The following is an 18,869-nucleotide window of genomic DNA, read 5'->3' as shown; positions in this document are numbered from 1 at the left end:
GTCTTACTCCATCACTCACGTGCTCAACAACCTTCAATGGCTCCCCAGCTCCTTCAGAAAAAAGGCCTGAGATGAAGCATGGCTCCCACCACCACTCCCAGTGTCATCGTCAGGCACGGTTATCAGATCTTGCCTCGAGCTGCCCCACCCGCAGACCCCCCCTTTCCACCGTCTTCCTCCCTCAGGCAGGCGATTCTTTCAAGGCTTATTGTACTTTTGGCCTCACAGTATTTTCCCTGGCTTTCCCCAGGGGACTAACTACTCCTTTTACTTCCTGACAAGGCTGTGCTCATCCCACAGGGCTGGGCGTGCATGTCTCACACCTCGGTCCTCCTCCCCTGCTCATGGGCCTGGAAGTCTCCAAGGGAGAGCATCTCCATATCTCGGCTCCAGCGCCTGGCGCACAACAGTCCCAGAGCTACTGTCACTGGGCCCTGGGATGGGGATGGGGCAGGCGCCGGGCCTTGTGCTTCATGCACGTTAATGAACTTCATCCTTACAGCTGAGCCGCCGGCTCCTGTTCTCGCTCGGTAACTGCTTCATTGAGTGCCTCTGATGTGCCAGGCCTGCCTGCAGGGAGACTGACAGTCTAGTAAACTAGAAATTAAACCACTAATTAGTGGCTCACAGGCCAAAACAAGCCTTCAGATTCTTTATTAAGGCTTTCAGAATCAACGAGGTGAGTTTGGTCTTCCCACAGACCAGGGACACACTTGCAGGTGCCTACGTTTATTACTCACTGCACGGAGGGAACCCTCAGACCATGGGAGCCAGGGAGTCTCAGTGACAGGGTGCTAGAAAGGACTCAGATTTGGGGCTCATGCTAGGTAATTTTGGGGGAGGGTTCAAGGAAGCCTGCAAAAAAAAGCTGCCAGAAAATGGGGGAGCCTGGCCGGTGTGGTTCAGTGGTTAAGCGCCAACCTATGAACCAAGAGGTCATGGCTCGATTCCCAGTCAGGGCACATGGGTTGTGGGCTCGATCCCCAGTAGGGGGTACACAGGAGGCAGTCAATTGATGATGTTTCTCTCTCATCATTGATGTTTCCATCTCTCTCTCCCTCTCCCTTCCTCTCTCTCTCTCTTAAAAAAAAATCAATAAATCATATTTAAAAATAAAAGAAAAAGTGGGGGAAAGTCTGTGATTTGACATCTTAATAAATATTAGCGAGAAGCAGAGGAGGCTAAAGCTGTAACAGGTAGAGAAGCAGACGTCCCTCAGATCAGTGTGGGGGATGTTTGCTATTTTGTGGCTCCAAACGATGACGAAGGCGTTTTGTTCTTCCGGTTCCTCCACGGTCACAGAGTGGCCCTGACCATGCTGATGCTCTGTGACCCTGTGTATGTTCGACAGAACAGCATGGCCTGTGAGAGCCAGCCCGGCTCCTAGCAACACCAAAACCTCCCTGCCGATGGCTCCTGGCTGTCCGGCCGCTTTCCTCTCTCAGCTGGCTGCCCACGGCCCTCCCACTCTCCGTCTGCTGCATCCACCACACTGCCAGACCGCCCGCAGCGCCTCACTTCACTTCTCCGTCCAAGGAAAGACTGCTTGCCACCAAATACCTGGTTCATTACTACTGTGGTAAGTGCTAGGTGGCAAGCAGCGAGAAACCTAATCTCAGGCGTGGAGGGAGGGGAAATCACGGCTAGCTTCTAGGTGGAGGTGACTTTTAACCTGGAACCTGAAGAGTGAAAATGAACCAAAAGAGATGAAAAGGTCATTCTAGATCAAGTGATCAATTCAAGTAATATTGGCTGGGGACCTGCCATGCGCCAGCATTTTCTGGGTGCTGTATCATATACTTTTCACAGCCTGATTCACCGGACAAGAGCTAACACTGAGCGCTAAGTGTCTTCCATGCAGGAGCCCTACAGCCTGGTTAGAACCCGCCAAGGTGACTGCAACCACATCACTGCCATGTTACAGTTGGGGAAACGGAGACACGGGGGCTAAGTGACCTGCCCACGGTGACTGCAAGTGCTCACGGCAGGAGCTCCGCCCAGTCTGGTTCAGGGCCCCGAACTTTCTATTTATTCCTGTCCCCACTTTAAAAACGGGACACCGAGTCCTTGGCTCCTACGGCCCTATGAGGCAAGACTCGAACCCAGGCCACTGCCGCCTAAGCCCCATAATTCTAAGCCAGAACTTAGAAAATGCACGTGGGATGCTATTTTTCCCCACCAGCATCAACATCTAGTTTTACTGCTCCTGGAGGCAAGTTCTTCAATCCAAAGTGAAACAGGAAGCTTCCAAACTAGCGGCGGTGAATACATTTTACTTTCCATCCAACTATTGTAGGACAGAGAGACCCAGGAGCTGGGTGAGGAGGAGGTCGGCTTAATCAAGGACCAAAGAGCGAGAAATAAGCCTGGACAACGTCCGGGTGAGGGCATCTGGAGTAACCTGCCGGTGTGGTGTCCGGGTTCGGGCTGTGGCCTGGGGCGGTGAGGGGCTCTCCCGCCTGGCTGAGGCCGGAATCGCCCGGGAGCTTGTTAAGCACCAGGTGCCTGTGCCTCAGCCAGCGGTGCAGCGCCGGGAGGCGGAGCCCAGGCACCGGGGTCCTGACCAAGCTCCCTGGGGACTCTGGTCCACAGGCAGGTCTGGGCACCGTCACGCGTGGGACACTGAAGCCCCGGCTTGGGGGGAGCTAGGCCCAGAAAACCAAACTAAATTGCGTGAAAGAAAGGAAACCAGCAAGATGCCGCCTGTTTTGTGGCACAGGCGCAGGAACCATCGGAAAGAGCAGCCGAGTCGGCAGAAAAGCAGCAGATCTGACCATCTGTTCCCTCCTCTCCTCCTTAAGAAAAGCGGTGGCTTACCGAGTCCCAGTCCTCTGCCCCAGGCCCTGTCTGTGATCACTGCAGAGTCCTCACAGTACCCGGTGATATCAGGTATCAGGCACCCAGCTCTATGCCCTAATAGTGTTAGGTGCCATAATGACCTCTTTGTACAGACGAGGAATTGTTCTTTTTAGTCCTCACCGAGGGTATTTTCCCAGCACTTTTAGACAGCGTGAAGGGAGGTGGGGGGAGAAGACGTCGGGGAGAAAAACATCCATGTGAGAGACACATCCATGGGTTGCCTCCTGCACAAGCCCCGACCGGGCCAGGGATCCTGCAACTGAGGTACGTGCCTTTGAACAGGAATCGAACCCGAGACCCTTCGGTATGTAGGCCGACGCTCTAACCACTGAGCACACCAAGGAGGGCCAGATGAGGAATATTAATCAGAGCGAGGAAGGGGCTTGCCCGGTCCAGGGCTGTGGGGCGTTAGACTGGGATGCGAGTCCAGCAGTCTGTCCTGGGGCTCGGCGCTCCCTTCGACATGTGCAGTGGGTGCCACCATGAGCTGGGCACGAAGAGGACTCCAGGTCTGGCCTGAGCGTACAGGACGGTACGCACAACAGAGGCACAGCAAGAGTGAAGGAAGGTGGGTAGTGGAAATGCTGAGATGGGTGTCATCGGGCCGAGAACTACGAGGACAGAGGAGGAGCCACTGGGGGTGGGGTCAGCTTCACGGGTGAATGTCACTTGGGCAGTCAGTGGTTCATTTACTCAACCCAGAATGAGCACCCTCCTGCCCAGCACCTTCTTGGCGCTGGGGATGCAGCAGTGAACATGAGGGGTGCAGCCCTGACCTCAGTCATGGTGCTTATGGTTCAGCGATGGGGCAGACCGTAAGGTTCTTGCCCAAATAATCATTGATTTATGGGGACCTGACCTGGTCTGAGAGAACAGTGTGTGTGTGTGTGTGTGTGTGTGTGGTGTCAAGGAGGGGGGATGAAGGAAATGCCTCTAGGTGCAGCTCTGAGGTCCGCCTAAGAATTAAGTCAGTTCCAGGCAGAGGAACAACCCGCACGGCGGCTCTGAGGCCAGAGGAATCCTGGCGCCTCTGGAAAACAGAAAGGTGTGCATGGCGGCGGCTGCAGGTCACCGGGGAGGGGGTGTTCCAGGATAAGCCAGATGCTCTGTGCAGACAGTCATGAACCTTAAACTCTTAGGCAGAGCTGGCGTCAGCCAGGCAAAGACGGGAAAGGTATTTCAGGCAGAGGGAACATCATAGGCAAAGGCTCAGAACACGGAGGATGTAATTAACGGCCACCAATAAAGTGTGGGCCTCGACGCCTCCTCACACTGCGGCAGCACGGCACAGCGTGAGGTTACTGGGCGTCTGCCTCTGAGGACAGGGAACTGAGTCTGCAGAGAGAAGGCGCCCGGGGTAAGGGCCATGATACCTAAGTCCCAGGACTGTCCTGATGTGTGGTGGGACCCTGGCCATGTCTCCTCCACGTCCATAGCTGCACTGGTCTAGCTGTAAAATGAGAAGGTTGGACCAGGCCCATCTCTAAGGTGTATTTTAGGTTTCAAATTTTCTTGGTGACTTCCTCTAAAATAATAATTAAGACAAACTCTGGAGAAAGTGGGAAGACCTCGAGGTATTATTATTAAGGTTTGTGAGGTGATCGTTTAATTATATTTCAATGTTTTAAAAACTCAGCAGAAACATTATTTTGGGTGCATGAGGGAAACCACTGCAGAACTTTGCTTATTCCCAAAAAATTCAAACATCACAACAACATATATTTGATGAAGAGAAAGTGGGTGGTGTTCGCCACGCCTCAGCTCCAGATGAACTGTTTGGTAAACATGAGACTATGCTAAAAAAAAAGCCTGTGGCTCAGCCAGGCTCACAGCTGTATTTTGTTTGGCCATCAAAGCTGTAACGTTTGGGAAATTTCACATTTGGTTGGCTTCTCTGAAAACTCAAGTATCTGACTGCATCCAAAGAGCAGCTTTCTCTGCTTCTTCACTGTCCTCACCATTCCCTGATGTGCAGTTTACAGTTCTCTCACTGGTGTGTATCACCTGCCTCATTCCTGTTCTAGAAGCTTCTCTTGAATATAATGATATATCTGTATGCATCTGTATGAGTTTTACACTTTGAGATTTTTCTATGTCTGCATATAGATCCAGCTCCCCTTTTCAAGGCCAAGTTTTACTCCACTGTCTGAATCTCTGATATTGATTTATCTAATTCCCTCTTGTTGTAGACATATAAAAGTTCCACTCTCTTTACAGTATATGCTATAAAGTTTTACAGGGTAAATACCTGGGAGTGGACTTACTGGGAAAATGTGTTTCATGTACATTTTGAAATGTGAAAGATCTTAAATCTAACATTAAAAATTCAAAAGAGCCGAAACCGGTTTGGCTCAGTGGAGAGAGCGTCAGCCTGCGGACTGAAGGGTCCGGGGTTCGATTCCGGTCAAGGGCATGTACCCTGGTTGCGGGCACATCCCCAGTAGGGGGTGTGCAGGAGGCAGCTGATCGATGTTTCTCTCCCATCGATGTTTCTAACTCTCTATCCCTCTCCCTTCCGCTCTGTAAAAAATCAGTAAAATATATTAAAAAAAAAAAAATTCGAAAGATATCACAAAACCACCCAGGTTATGTGAATTTACCTCCCCAGAAAGGAGAGCGGCTCCTCCCCCTAAGCCTTGTCGACGTGCATGTCTCTCACTGCTGAGGCAACAGGCATCCTTCCATGCCCTTTGCCCTTTGCTGACTTTTCCACTTGGTTCTTTTTCTCCACCTCATTGGTTTTTAGGAGCTCTTTACATATGACTAGTAGCCCTGCGCACGAATCCGTGTGTCAGCAGCTCTTTGTGGGGCCTGGCTGCTCCGCGCCCGCTGCCCAGAGGCTCTTGGTGGCCCAGAGGCCCATCTGTGGCTGGGTGCAGAACACTTGCCTCATCGCCGCGGCGACGAAGCAAGCATTCTGCTAGGCCGCTCACGCTGCCTGCTCTCAGCGGCAGCCCCCCCCCCCCCCCCGCCCCCCGGGACTGGGGGGACTCTGGCAGGGCTGAGAGGACTGGGCGCCACCATCTTGTGGCTATGGGTGCCGCCATCTTTGTGACGGAGTGACGGTTAATTTGCTTATTACCCTTTTATTAGATAGGATGAACATTAGGCCTTAGTCATATATGCTGCAATTATCTCCTCCAGTTGTCTTTAGACTTTTCAATACATTGTTTATACTTTGGAAAAATTGCAAGTTAATCTGCAACTACTTACACGCTTCTTTTCCTTTGGAGGAGGGGGGGGTGTCCACAACCTGTCTTCTTTGGTAGGCACAGTATTTTTTTTTTTTTAATTTAAAAATGTGAATGCCTTTAGCTAAGGAATACATTCTCTAATTCCCCACAGGACCCTACAATGTCAGTGCTAACTCATAAATGGGTTACTTCATATTTTAAAAGTTTTCTGTCTGACCCCTTAAGACAGATTATATAGGTGTACTAGTAAGTGTAGGTGTACGTGTACGTGTGTGTGTGTGTGTGTGTGTGTGTGTACACATGTGTGTGCGTCTGTGTGTATAGTATTTACTCTAGGACTTTCATGGTTTCATTATACACAGTTAAATTTGGGATCCATCTACAATTTATTTTTGGTGGAGTGAACGGATACCACCCAGAACTGGGATGAACTTTTCTGTGTTCCTAGTTGTAGCCCATGGGAGGGAGGCAGCAATGCCTGCTTATAGGGTTAAAAACAAACAAACAAAAAACCCTCTTTTTTTTTTTAATCCCTTAATACAAATAATGCAAATGCAAAGACCATATACATATTCCCATCACCCAAAATAACTATCTTTTTTTTTTTTAACTGCAGTGCATTTCCTGCGAGTATTCTTCCTTTTAGTATTAGGTTTTTGCTTTAGAAACTTGTTTTTTTAATTTCGTTTTGTTTAACATGTGACAGCATTTATAACTGCTAACACTTAATGTTTTAACCCAGCAGTTCCCAAACCCTGCTGGGCGCCTGGTTTCCCAGTGGAGCTTGTTAAAAATAATGAACCAGCAACCCTAGCGGGTAGACCCTGGGAAACTATATTTTCACAAGTTCCATGGTGGCGTCTGGGACATGGCCCACTTTGACCGGCTCCCATCCCCCCGCCATACCTGTGATGGTCTGGGTCTCCGAGGTGATGGTTCTGGTGGTGGTCTGCGTCTGGGTGGCCGGCACCGTTTCCTCGGATACGAACTGGACGGTGCTGGGGGCCGCCCCGGTCGTGCTGGTCAGCTGGCAGCCACTCTGCTTGTGAGCTACGAAGGCGTCCAAGTTGTTAAACTGCTGCTTGCAGATGCCACAGATATGGATGTCGGGGGTCAGCTCGACCAGCACCGTTGTGCCCCCAGGAACTCCATGAGACAAAGGGAAAGTAACAGATTAATCCCAAACAGTTTGAAATTACAATGCAAACCAAATCCATGTAGGAAAACAGGGCCTGGTGGCAGACATGGCTAGCTGCCGGCTCAATGTCCATTCCACTTCCCTCTTCCTCCTTGCAAACAGATTTCCGATTCTGTCCTAGCAGTAACGTACCCAGACCCAAGTGATGGCTCATAACACATTTCTGTCCTTAGGGGCACTCGCGGCATTTTACATGAGAATGTTCTTTGATGTGCATGTCTGCCCTGCACTTCGAAAATCAGCAGCCATCTACTAGCCCAGCTAAAGGATGGTCGTACCTCTTTTCCCCCCAAAAGGATTAAAAAAAGATAAACAAGAAAAAAAAAAAAAAGAATGGTTGTACTTCCCAGTCATGAAAACTAATCCCTTGTCCTAGCTGGTTTGGCTCAGTGGATAGAGGCCTGCGGACTGAAGGGTCCCAGGTTGGATTCCGGTCGGGGGCACATGCCTGGGGTGTGGGCTTGATCCCCATTAGGGGACATGCAGGAGGCAGCTGATCGATGATTCTCTCTCATCATTGATGTTTCTATCTCTTTCCCTCTCCCTTCCTCTCTGAAATCAATAAAGATATATATGTATATAAAAAGAAAACTAATCCCTCCACATTTTCAAATCCTATCCCCCCATCCCCCCAGTTGTAAGGACCACCACTCTAAATAATCATGGTCCCCTACATACTTGGGAAGCCCTGCAGCACACTGCTAAAGGAGTTTCTGGAGAAAGTCTGGCTTTCATGATAAAAAGGGTACAGCCGTTTTGCCTTGAATGCAGGTGTGATAACAGGGGCTTGTGCAGCCATATTGTAACTATGAGGAAAATATTAAGATGCCTACCGATGCTGGTCCTTACTTCACTGATCTCCTGAATTAACCAATTCCAGACTTCTCATTAAGCTAGTGTTTGTTACTTATGGCCAACATCCATTCCTAACTGACAGGGACATTGTGTCTCCCGAGTAATGATGCTAAGTAGTAATACTGTGTTAACATTTACAAAGTACCCGCCGCAGTACCTGGCACTATATTAGAAAGGGCTATGTAAATGCTTATTGAATAAAGAAACACCACTAGTTAGTAAGTCTCTCACATGAGATCCTTAATTTTTATTTTAAAAAATTTCTTTGTCTTCTTATAAGGAAACTCATGTTTATAACAGAAGATTTAGAAGAGAAGCAGCATGTGTACCATGAACATTACAAATTATTTTCTTCCATTCATCTTCAATTAAAAATTGTTTTTTAATTGAAAATTAAGATCATAATGTATTGTAAAATGAACTTTCCCCCACATAAGATCGCATAAGCATTGTGCTACATCTTTAAAATGTATCTGTAAATACAATTATGTAATAATACATTAACATTATTTCATGTTACCCATGCTTCATAAATTTCAGTAATTATTAGGTCTTTATATTATTTCTAACTTTTCCCATGCCTAAATTACATGAGACATACTTTGCGCATATATGACTGGCATCCATGTATCAACTTTCTGAAAAAAATTCCAAGGCAGTTACATTATGTTCAATTTCCCCCAAGTCTCACGAAGACAAGAGACCTTTGTGGGGAAATGCAATGTGGTTGACTGGCTGAGGAGCGTGCTCTGAGGCTGGGCGTGGCAATGCTTTATCAGCCATCTTGCACTTAAGTACTTTGAAGTCAATGGATGGGCGGAAGGAAGGCTTTCCTTCAAACCCTCCCGCACAGCTGCTGAGGTGCCCGGGGGACTAGCTGGAAACACGGGACCAACAGATGAAGGGACCTCATCGCGGACGATCCCGATGGAACTGGGCTGATGCCCGGGATGAAGCGGGGAGAAGTTTCTGCTTCACAGCCTGGTTAAGAGGCTTCAATGAGATGGTGCTTGTAAAAGGCCAGCGCAGGGGTCCCCAGCCCCCAGCTTGTCTCCGGGTTGGGTTAGTACTGAGGCACCCCACTATCCCCCTCTGAAAATCTGGAGTGATAATCATACCTACCTTTGTAGTGAGAATGAACTGAGACCAAATAAAAATCTCTGGGCACAGCTCGTGCTCACCACCAACAAAAAGAATTTATTCTTCTTTGCAAAGTTCTCCAAACCTGTTTCAGCATCAGAATGACCTGGGGGGGGGGGGGTGGGCTAGGAGTTAAACATGGACACACCTGAGTCCCACTTCCGAGAGGAGTCCTAAAGGAGGCGAGGTGAAGGGGCGCTGGGGTTTAGGAAAATCTGTGCTTTTCACAAATTATGCAAATTACATACCCAGCCAAGTTTGGGAGCCAAAGTCTCCCAAACTGTGGACAGGAACAGCTAACGGGCTAAGCGCTTACTATGTGCAGGTGTCTGCAAACCCTTGTGCCAGGCGTTCTCAAACTTGACGTGCTCCCGAATCTCCCAGGGAAAGGGCGGGTCTCTCTTCCCCTCCATCATCCCTCCGGCAACCCAGCCCCGACCAGATGGGTGGGGCCCCGAGAGCTTTCTGTTTTTTAAAATAAGCGCCCGCGCTCCCAGGTGGCTAGCGTGCGCGCAGTCCCGGGACCACACTTGGGGGAAACAATGCTTCGGGCGAAACCAGGGACTGCTTGTCTCAGAAGGAAAATAAAAATGAACCCCAAACTCCGAGGACGACAACGGCTCCATTCCCCATTCAAATCTCCACCTTTAATGTGGACAAGGCTTTGCCGTAAGGCGGCAAGCCCCGCCGGCCAGACCTCGTGAGACCCGCCGACCCCCACACTTCAAGGATCTGGGGCCACCGAGGCAGAAGTTTTCCCACCAGCGTCGCAGCGGTTACCCCAAATCTCCCAAACTCCACCGGGGGGGAGGGGGCGGCCCGGGAAATGTCCCAAGGGGGTGGCGATTGTCTGAACGGCATGCCCTCCCCCGCCGTCCCCTTCCAAGGGGTCTGCGAAACTGGAGAGCGCCCCCGGCCTGGCGCCGCGTAGGGTGCCCGCACCCCAAACCCACCCCGGCGCCTCCCGCCCAGCGCGCCCGCCGCGGTCTCCGGGACGCAGACACGGCGTCACCCCGATTTCGGGGCCCCGGGCCTGCTCGCTGCGCGCGGACGGGCCTGGGCCCGGGCCCCGGAGCGCGCACTGCGCCCGGGAAGCACTTACTTTGCACGGAGCCGGGGAAGCTCTCGCCCTCGCTGGTCGCGTTCATGGCCGCAGACGGGGGGTCCCGGCCGGTGCTGGGGTGGGGGGCACGGGTCTACATGGTAGAGGGCTTTTCCTTTATTTTTCCACACCCCCCCCGCCTTCCTTCTCCCAACTCCGGCGGCGGGAGGACGGATGTAAAGCGAGCTCCACTTCCGCTGCCTAGAGGGCGCTCGGCCCGGCGCCCCGGCCCGGCTGCAAAGCGGCTCCAGGGCGCTGCGCACCAGTCCCGGCACCCGCCGGCCCCGGACTCGCGGGGTCCCTCGGGACCTGGACGGCGCACCCGCGTCCGGGAGGGTAGGGCGGACACGGGTGGGAGGGCTGTGCCCACTCCCGCAGCCCTGCGGTCGGGGCCGATGCGTTTGGCTTCCCCTGCTCGGGCGCCTTTGCACCTGCCACCCTGGGCGCCTGGTCCCCGAGGTGGCCGGCAGCCGCACCGCTGGGATGGGGGGCTGGGTGGCGGAGAGGGCCGCCTCGGGCTGCAGTTCTGGGTGGGCGCTGCTGTGGGCCTGGGGGAAAGCCCCGCTGAGCGTCAGCGCGCGGCTAACGGAGCGCTGGTGGGTGCCCTGCCAAACTGGTGAAGTAAAGAGGACCGTGATCATATGGAGAGACTAACACCTGGGCCCAAACTCTGAAGGCCCCCGCCCCAGAGGCCTGCGAACCTTCCGGGCGGGCACAGTCACCCGGAGGGCTTGTCAGAGCACAGTCTCCTGGGCCCGCCCCAGAGTTTCTGATTCAGTAGGTCTGGGGCGAGGCCCGGGAACGAGCATTTCTCAATTCCCAGGGGAAGTCCCTGCTTAGAGAGACCATCCCTGGCTTGTCCAGTCTAATACTGCGGCCCTCTTCCCCGCACCCAACCGCCTTGTCTCCCTCCCTCTGCTTTAGCTTTCTTTTTTTAAAAAAAATATATTTTTTATTGATTTTTCACAGAGAGGAAGGGAGAGGGATAGAGAGCTAGAAACATCGATGAGAGAGAAACATCGACCAGCTGCCTCCTGCACGCCCCCCACCGGGGATGTGCCTGCAACCAATGTACATGCCCCTGACCGGAATCGAACCTGGGACCCTCCAGTCCGCAGACCGACGCTCTATCCACTGAGCCAAACCGGTTTCGGCTGCTTTAGCTTTCTTATTAGAACTCATTATATCTAACTTTATACTATCTGGAGTCTGTGTATCTATATCTATCTATCTGTCTGATAGATCATAATTTATTTTTGTATTACATTTCCCCTTCCCCCTAACATTCAATAAGTCCCCTTGAAGGTGGGATTTTTTTTTTCTTTTTTAGAATCTCTGCTTCACTGACACATCTGTCCCCAGCAACTTGGCCGAGAGCCTGGCACAGAGCAGGCTCTGGGTAAATCAGGTGGTAACTAATGGAATTGCCTCTATGCTTCCTTTAAGGGTGTGTCCCTTCCTCTAGGGACTCTTGGCTTATAAGTATTTGCAGTGTGCCAGGCACTGTGCTAGACCTCGGAGGTGCAGGGGTGATCCAAAAAGAGAGTTTTGCGAGTGGCTAGCACTGCTCATCAAATCAGCAGGGTTCTTGCTTGACAGTGATGAGGTCTCAGAAGACATAAAACAAGGATGTGCTAGTGGCTGTGGGAATGGTCCAGGAAGGCCTCTCTGAGCAGGTGCTGCTTGAGTGGGGATGGAGGATGGCAGAGCAAGAGCCCTGAGGCAGGGGTGAGCTAGGTGTGGGTTGGCTGTTGTCCACCAGTCCAGCTTCCTGCCGGCCAGTCCTCTCCTGTTGTGCCCAGGCCCCTACCACAGCCTCCCAGCTGTTGCTCAAACACCAGCTACCCCTGAGGCCCTCTCTCTGCTTTTCCCTGGTCTTGGCAGGACTAGCTTCTTTCCACCAGTCAGGGCCAAATGGAATGTCCCTTTCCAGGGAGGCCTTTCCAGTCTCTTATGGAAAGCACCTGCCTCCTTGGGACTCTTTACCAGGTCACCTTCCCTATACCTGTCCCTAGGGAACACGACTAAAAAAGGTGTGCCGCTGAGGGCAATATTTGTTTCTTATTGCATATATATATATATATATATATATATATATATATATATACACACACACACACACACACACACACACACACACACACACATACTAGAGACCCGGTGCACGTATTCGTGCACATTGAAAGGAAATTAATTAGAAGAAATATTTTAGAGGCCGTGGAGGGACTGCGGGAGGGCTCCAGGGCATGTCCAGCCCAGTTCCCATTGGCCAGACCCCAGCAGCAAGCTAACCTACCTGTTGGAGTGTTTACCCCCTGGTGGTCAGTGTGCATCATAGTGACTGGTCAAATGGTCAGACACTTAGGATATTAGGCTTTTATATATATATAGATATGTGAGTGTGTGTGTGTTGTATTCATGTATTTTATAAAATTATTACTAAAACTTACATGCTGTTTTTAAATCTCCTTTTGGGGTATATATTATGACCATTAGGTAGGTAAGTTGGATGTAGTCCAGGTCGCTAACTTCTTTTTTTTTTACATAAGCCTGAATATCCGTTTGCTAGGTCATCACCCTTGTGCTCTATGTATTAGAATTGATTCAAAATTTCCAGGTCACTAACTTTTTTTTATTTTTTATATTATTGATTTCAGAGAGGAAAGCAGAGGGAGAGAGAGATAGAAACACCATTGATAAGAGAGATTCATTGATAGGCTGCCTCCTGCACGCCCCACACTGGGGATCGAGCCCACAACCCGGGCATGTACCATCAAACTGTGACCTCCTGGTTCATAGGTCGACGCTCAACCACTAAGCCATGCTGGCCGGGCCGCTAACTTCTTTATGGAGATGTCAACTAGATTGCCTACTTCTGAGCTTCACGAGAAATGCATATTTATCTTGTGCCAGGTACTGTTATTTGTGTGTGTGTTTGGGAGTGGGGGGTGTTGTTTCTTTCACATGCAGCTGAATCAAACCCTAATCAAACGCAACACGATGCATACTGTTTCATAACTGGCTTTGATTCTGAAGTGTTTTCACAGTTTGGTTGGTGCGTTAGGAGGACTTGTGTAGTTGTTAAATGTGCAGACTCACCAACCCTGTTTGTGGAGACTGCTTCGGGGGGTCTGCTGTGAAGTCTGGTACACGTGACAAGCTCCCTGGGTGAACCTGGGCACTCGGTGCTTGCAAACCTCTGCTTCCCACTCTTGTCGTGGTTGCATAATATTTCATTCTAAGGTTGCATCATGATTCATTTTGGGTGCTGTTGGTGCTAGTGGTTTTTTAGATGTAAGTAACATATGTGCAGTTGCTTTGTTATCGGTCCGTGTGAACACATGTCCACGCCAGCCATTCTGAGCAGAGCTGCGGGATCCGTTGTTCCAACACCAGTGGGAAGGGCGTTTTCCTCCTCTCCCCCTTCAGATCACTCCTTCAATACGGGTTCCTTCCAGATTGACTTGCTCAGTGAGGATGACATTTCTTGCAAAGTTAACAGCCTTTGTTTGACTAGAATGTGCATGGTTTATTCTGTTCTCAAGTTTTTTACCTCTTCTCATTTAATAGATGAAATACAATTTAGAAATGGCAACCTTTCTAGGGTTCAGACATATGGGCAATCCTACTCCATGTTCAAAATCTAGAATCTAAAATAAATTAAAATCTGTTGCCAATGCTTAAAAGATGATAGATTTCTCATAAAAAAATCGGGATTTGGAAAGTTTTTTTAAGTGTAAAGATCTGGCAAATCTGAGCCTGGATTATCCTGTAGTGACACGTGGCTGCGTGGAGTCTGGCCTCTCCTGTTTGCCCCCTCCTGCCTACACTTCTTCTTTAAATATACTTTTATTGATTTCAGAGAGGAAGAGGCAGGGGGAGAGAGAGAGAGAGAGAGAGAGAGAGAGAGAGAGAGAGAGAGAGAGAGAGAGAGAGAGAGAGAGAGAGAGAAACATCAATGATGAGAAAGAATCACCGATTGGCTGCATCCTGCACGCCCCCCACTGGGGATCAAGCCCGAAACCCGGGCATGTGCCCCTGACTGGAATCGAACTCCGGACCCTTCAGTCCTCAGGCAGACACTCTATCCACTGAGTCATACCAGCCAGGGCCTCCCTACACTTCTGTCATAAGCCTGAATATCCGTTTGCTAGGTCATAGCCCTTGTGCTCCATGTATTTGAATTTATTCAAAATTTCCCATGTGTTTCTAATAGAAGAAGGGAGTTATCCTTCCCTACGGTTTAAACTTTTCTTTTGACTAAAAATCTCTACCAAGGAATTACCGGCATCACATGTGCGATGTCATTTAATGCCTGAACAGCAGAGAGGCGACACTTCCCACTGTTTTAAGGATGCAGAAACTGAGTGTCACAAACGTTAAATAATTTCCTCCAGTCAAAAGGCCAGGAAGGACTAGCTCAGTGAAGCATCTTTGAGGACAAGTAGCAGAAACGGTAGAAGAACAGAGATTGGCCTGGTGTTCCAAAAAATCAACCTGTTAGAAGTATTTCCCCGCCTAAATAATTTCTGGAAGGAGATTTCCAGACACTTTCTTAAATTATTAAGAGAATATACAGTTTTTCTTCTGGTAATATTAATCATAAGAGTAATGAGATCCCAGTCACTGGATTAACTGTCATACGTTTTGTGAGCAGAGATATCCTTCTCTTAACAAAATAGTTCATAATTGCAGGTGATTAAAATTTGTTCCACAGCAAACATGTTAACAAATATAGTTTTCTATAGCAAACATGCATAGTCCACTAAAATCTAATTTCTCAGGACAGGAACTTGTATTTCCTTGTGTTATACGTCAGCACTGTGACGTGCCCGGTATATAAAAAGGGACGGATGGATGCATGCATGTATATATGGATGGACGAGTAGATGTCTGCATGGACAGGTGGGTGGGTGGACAGATAGATGGTATCAGGTTCCTTTGGAAGGTCACTATTAAAGCAAACCTTTGACTTTTACAGGAAAGCATGTTTTCCTTTTTAGTAAACATGCGGAGAGTGTGATATGATGACAGAATCTAGAAAAAATTATAGATCCCATTTAAATTGGTAACTAGTATTCAAATATTTTTATTGTATGCTTTTATTTTTTATTAATTTTTTTATCGTCTAAAGTTTTACATATGTCTCCTTTTCACCCAATTGATCCCCTCCCCCATCCAGCCTGGGCAAGCCTCCACTACCCCCGTGTCTGTGTCCATTGTTAATGCTAGTATGCATGCATATAAGTCCTTTGGTTGCTCTCGAATCCCCCCCCCCCCCAATACCATTTGTCTCTAGATCCATCTATTCTTGTTCATCAAATTATGTTGATCATTATATCCCACATATGAGTGAGATCATGTGATATTTACCTTTCTCCGACTGGCTTATTTCGCTTAGCATAATGCTCTCCAGTTCCATCGATGATGTTGCAAATGTTAAAAGTTTCTTCTTTTTAATAGCGGCATAGTATTCCATTGCATAGATGTACCACAGTTTTTTAATCCACTCACCTGCTGATGGGCACTTAGGCTGTTTCCAAATCTTAGCTATTGTAAATTGTGCTGCTGTGAACATAGGGGTGCATATACCCTTTCTGATTGGTGTTTCTGGTTTCTTAGGATATAGTCCTAGAAGTGGGATCACTGGGTCAAATGGGAGTTCCATTTTTAACTTTTTGAGGAAACTCCATACTGTTCTCCACAGTGGCTGCACCAGTCTGCATTCCCACCAGCAGTGCAGGAGGGTTCCTTTTTCTTAAGCCTTCCTTATTTTTCTAGACAAAGGCGGGCTAACTCAGGGCTTTGCAGCCTCAAAAGCACTTGTTTCAACAAATTCAAAAATTCTCAAAAGTACTTCAGAAAATTGTGGCCCAAGGTTTCAGCTGTAAATTTAACGAAGCTGGTGGGAGGGCTGTGAGCCCGCTGCCCTCCGACCCATTCCTCGCTCCCCTGCTCAGCACCCCACAGGGCAGCCCCTGTGTGTGTGTCCAGGAGTCTGGGGCTTCTAGCTTCCTGTTGGGCTTGGCTAATGGGTGGAAGGGAGAAGCCAGAGTATTTCTTGCCCTCCCTCCCTATTTTGGGGACAGTGGCTGCAACCAACCCTGCTATGGCCCGGGTCCCAGAGGGGTGCGCTTTGGCCTTAGTTTCTGCCCTATGGCTCTGGTTCCTTGGCTCTGGAAAGCCCACCTCCTCTCTTGCTTCCCAGCCTCCTCCCTGGGTGGAAGCGGTAGAGCTTCCCGCTGTTATTAGTCTCTCGGCTGCCTAACCGTTCCCATGTGGCTTTCCAGCTCTTTCACCACCTGTGCATCTATTTCCTGCATTAAATGCACCTAAATCCTCAGGGCTGCTTCTCTTCCTGGTTGGGCCCTGACTGACAGCTGGAGGAAGGTTTGTGGAGCTTCTAAGGTGTGCCCTGCTTTTCTGGACGCTGCAGGTGATTCTTACGTGGAGAGTGCCTTAGCGTCTCCTGGGGAACATGCTGAGGACACACCCAGCTGCCCTGGGACGGGATGGTGGCAGGGCGTGCGGTCCAGGCACGCAGCATAGAGACACGCCTGGGTGACTCCAGCGAGCATTCCCGACTTCATCACTGGAACCTGATCTGAAATCTTGGAAAGGGACGAGGGGAAAATTGGTCCCCAAACGGATTCACCAGCCATATTTACCAACTGCCTGCAATCCTGACAGAAACATACAAGTCAAGGAAGAATCATGTGAAAGTTAATGTAAGTGCTGAGACCCTCTGTAACAGGACATGATCAGACTCAACCTGTTGGGCATTAAGTGGTGATTGCACAACTGATAAATTGATGAGAGTTGGCTTTGAGACGTGCCTGGCACCTGACTGAGGGTGGCACACCTGTATTTTAACAGTATATTCACTTGAGATAATTTCACACAGGCAAGCATGCACAGGCCTGATTCTTTTCACTCTTATGCAATTAGCGCAGGAACATGAAAGTACTCAAACCGTCTAAAAAAGGGTACATGGCGAAAAGTGGGTCCCTCTTCGACCTCCCCTACCCCCCCAGTTTCCTTTCCAGGAAGCAGCAACTATTACCAGTTTCTTGTCAAACCCCCTCCCCAATTATACTGAAATGCAAACAACATTTTACATTCTGCTTTTTTTGCATAACAATGTATCGTGGGAAATATTGCTTATACATGGGTCTAGATTTGCATCATTGCTTTAGGAGGAGTTCAGTTTTCCATTGTGTATGTTCATATACTGAAATTGACTTCAACAATCCCTATTAATGGACATTCAGTTTGTTTTCAGTTCTTTTATTACTACAAAGTGGCACCGAATATCTATACCTATATCTGTACATGAGAGAGAATAGCTGTAGAATAATTTCCTAAAATAGAATTACTAGGTCAAAGAGTACACGCATTGGAAATGTTGAAGTGTTCCAGGGGGTTGTGCCACTTAGAACTCCCGGCTGGCTCGTCAGAGCACCTGTTTCCTGCAGCCTCGCTCACAGGTGCTATCACATTTCTGATCTAAGCTGACGGGTGAAAAATGCTCTGTGGTAGATCTAATTTGCATTTCTCTAAACCGATGCAAGGCTTGAATTTAAGCAAAGAAAAGCAAACTCTCCACATCCATTTCCAGCAAAGCAATGCAATGTAGTCACAATCTGTATAGTTACTGACTCCAAAGAGGTTCAAGTATAGCGCATTGATGGGAAAGGAGACAGTTTCAAAGTTGGAAAGTCAAAGAGCTAATCTGAAAGTACAAGTGAACTTGCGGGTGTCCTCAGAGTGTTAAAAGTCAGGACTAATACTGCGAATTTTCAGATGGCTTTGATAGGATAAAAATCAAAGCAGATATTGGCTGAGCTGTTGAAACACCCTCAGTGACACTGGTGGTTTGAAAGCCACTGATCTAGTTCTCATGTTATAGAAGAGGAAACGGAGGAGGCCCTTCCCTTCTTGTGGGAATCCAAAGCTACTGGTGGAAATTTAAAAAAAAATTTTTTCAACCTTTTTGGAATATATTTCTATACCCTTTCATTCTGAGATAGTTTAAGAGTCACCAAAAGTTACAAAAATACTACAGAGCGTTCTCCTGTACCCTTCACCCAGCTCCCCATAATAATAGCGTCAGGTTATTTTTGAATTGCAAAAACTTTCAAATGCTCTTTACCCATCCAAGTTCATAGAAAATACGGAAGGCAGCCATGTCACGATTGTACTGATAATCCAGACATTTCATTAAAATGTTCTGGAGCTCAACCAGTGTGGCTCCAGGAGGTTACGGTTTGATTCCCGGTCCAGGGCACATGCCTGGGTTAGGGGTTTGATCCCCAGTGTGGGGTGAGCAGGAGGAAGCCGCTCCATGTGTGGCGGGCTGGCACGGCCATGGCATACTCAGCCCCATGTTGGGCGCCTTATGTGCCGTGCCAGCTCAGCCAGGTTCAGTGACCCTGAGAGGGGGTGGTGAAGGGTTAGAAAAGACAGACAAGAGAATGAAAGCTGGGTCTCGGTGGGACGCTGCCCTCTCTCGTGGACAGAG

General features: G+C 49.0%; 1 protein-coding gene and 1 long non-coding RNA gene across 3 annotated transcripts in view; one reads left to right on the top strand and one right to left on the bottom strand.

Annotated features, from left to right (window-relative positions):
- Positions 1-10,489, bottom strand: part of ZFP64 (ZFP64 zinc finger protein) — an 85,563-nt gene extending 75,074 nt beyond the window's left edge. For both annotated transcript variants that reach the window (XM_079784389.1, XM_079784388.1), the window contains exons 1-2: positions 10,349-10,489; positions 6,960-7,199 (exon numbers count right to left, since the gene is read on the bottom strand). In XM_079784389.1, coding sequence (XP_079640515.1) covers positions 6,960-7,199; positions 10,349-10,394 — 286 coding nt within the window. In that variant the 5' untranslated portion in view covers positions 10,395-10,489. The remainder of the gene's footprint in view (positions 1-6,959; positions 7,200-10,348) is intronic.
- A 65-nt stretch (positions 10,490-10,554) lies between these two features.
- Positions 10,555-18,665, top strand: LOC307107261. The gene is made up of 3 exons (XR_013814208.1): positions 10,555-10,684; positions 13,006-13,261; positions 16,785-18,665. It is a non-coding gene; the product is annotated as an uncharacterized lncRNA (long non-coding RNA).
- Positions 18,666-18,869: the final 204 nt, after the last annotated feature.

The sequence above is a fragment of the Cnephaeus nilssonii genome (genome assembly GCF_951640355.1).
Source record: "Cnephaeus nilssonii genome assembly, chromosome: 11".
Taxonomy (NCBI): domain Eukaryota; kingdom Metazoa; phylum Chordata; class Mammalia; order Chiroptera; family Vespertilionidae; genus Cnephaeus; species Cnephaeus nilssonii.
This window is presented reverse-complemented; position numbering and strand designations above follow the sequence as displayed.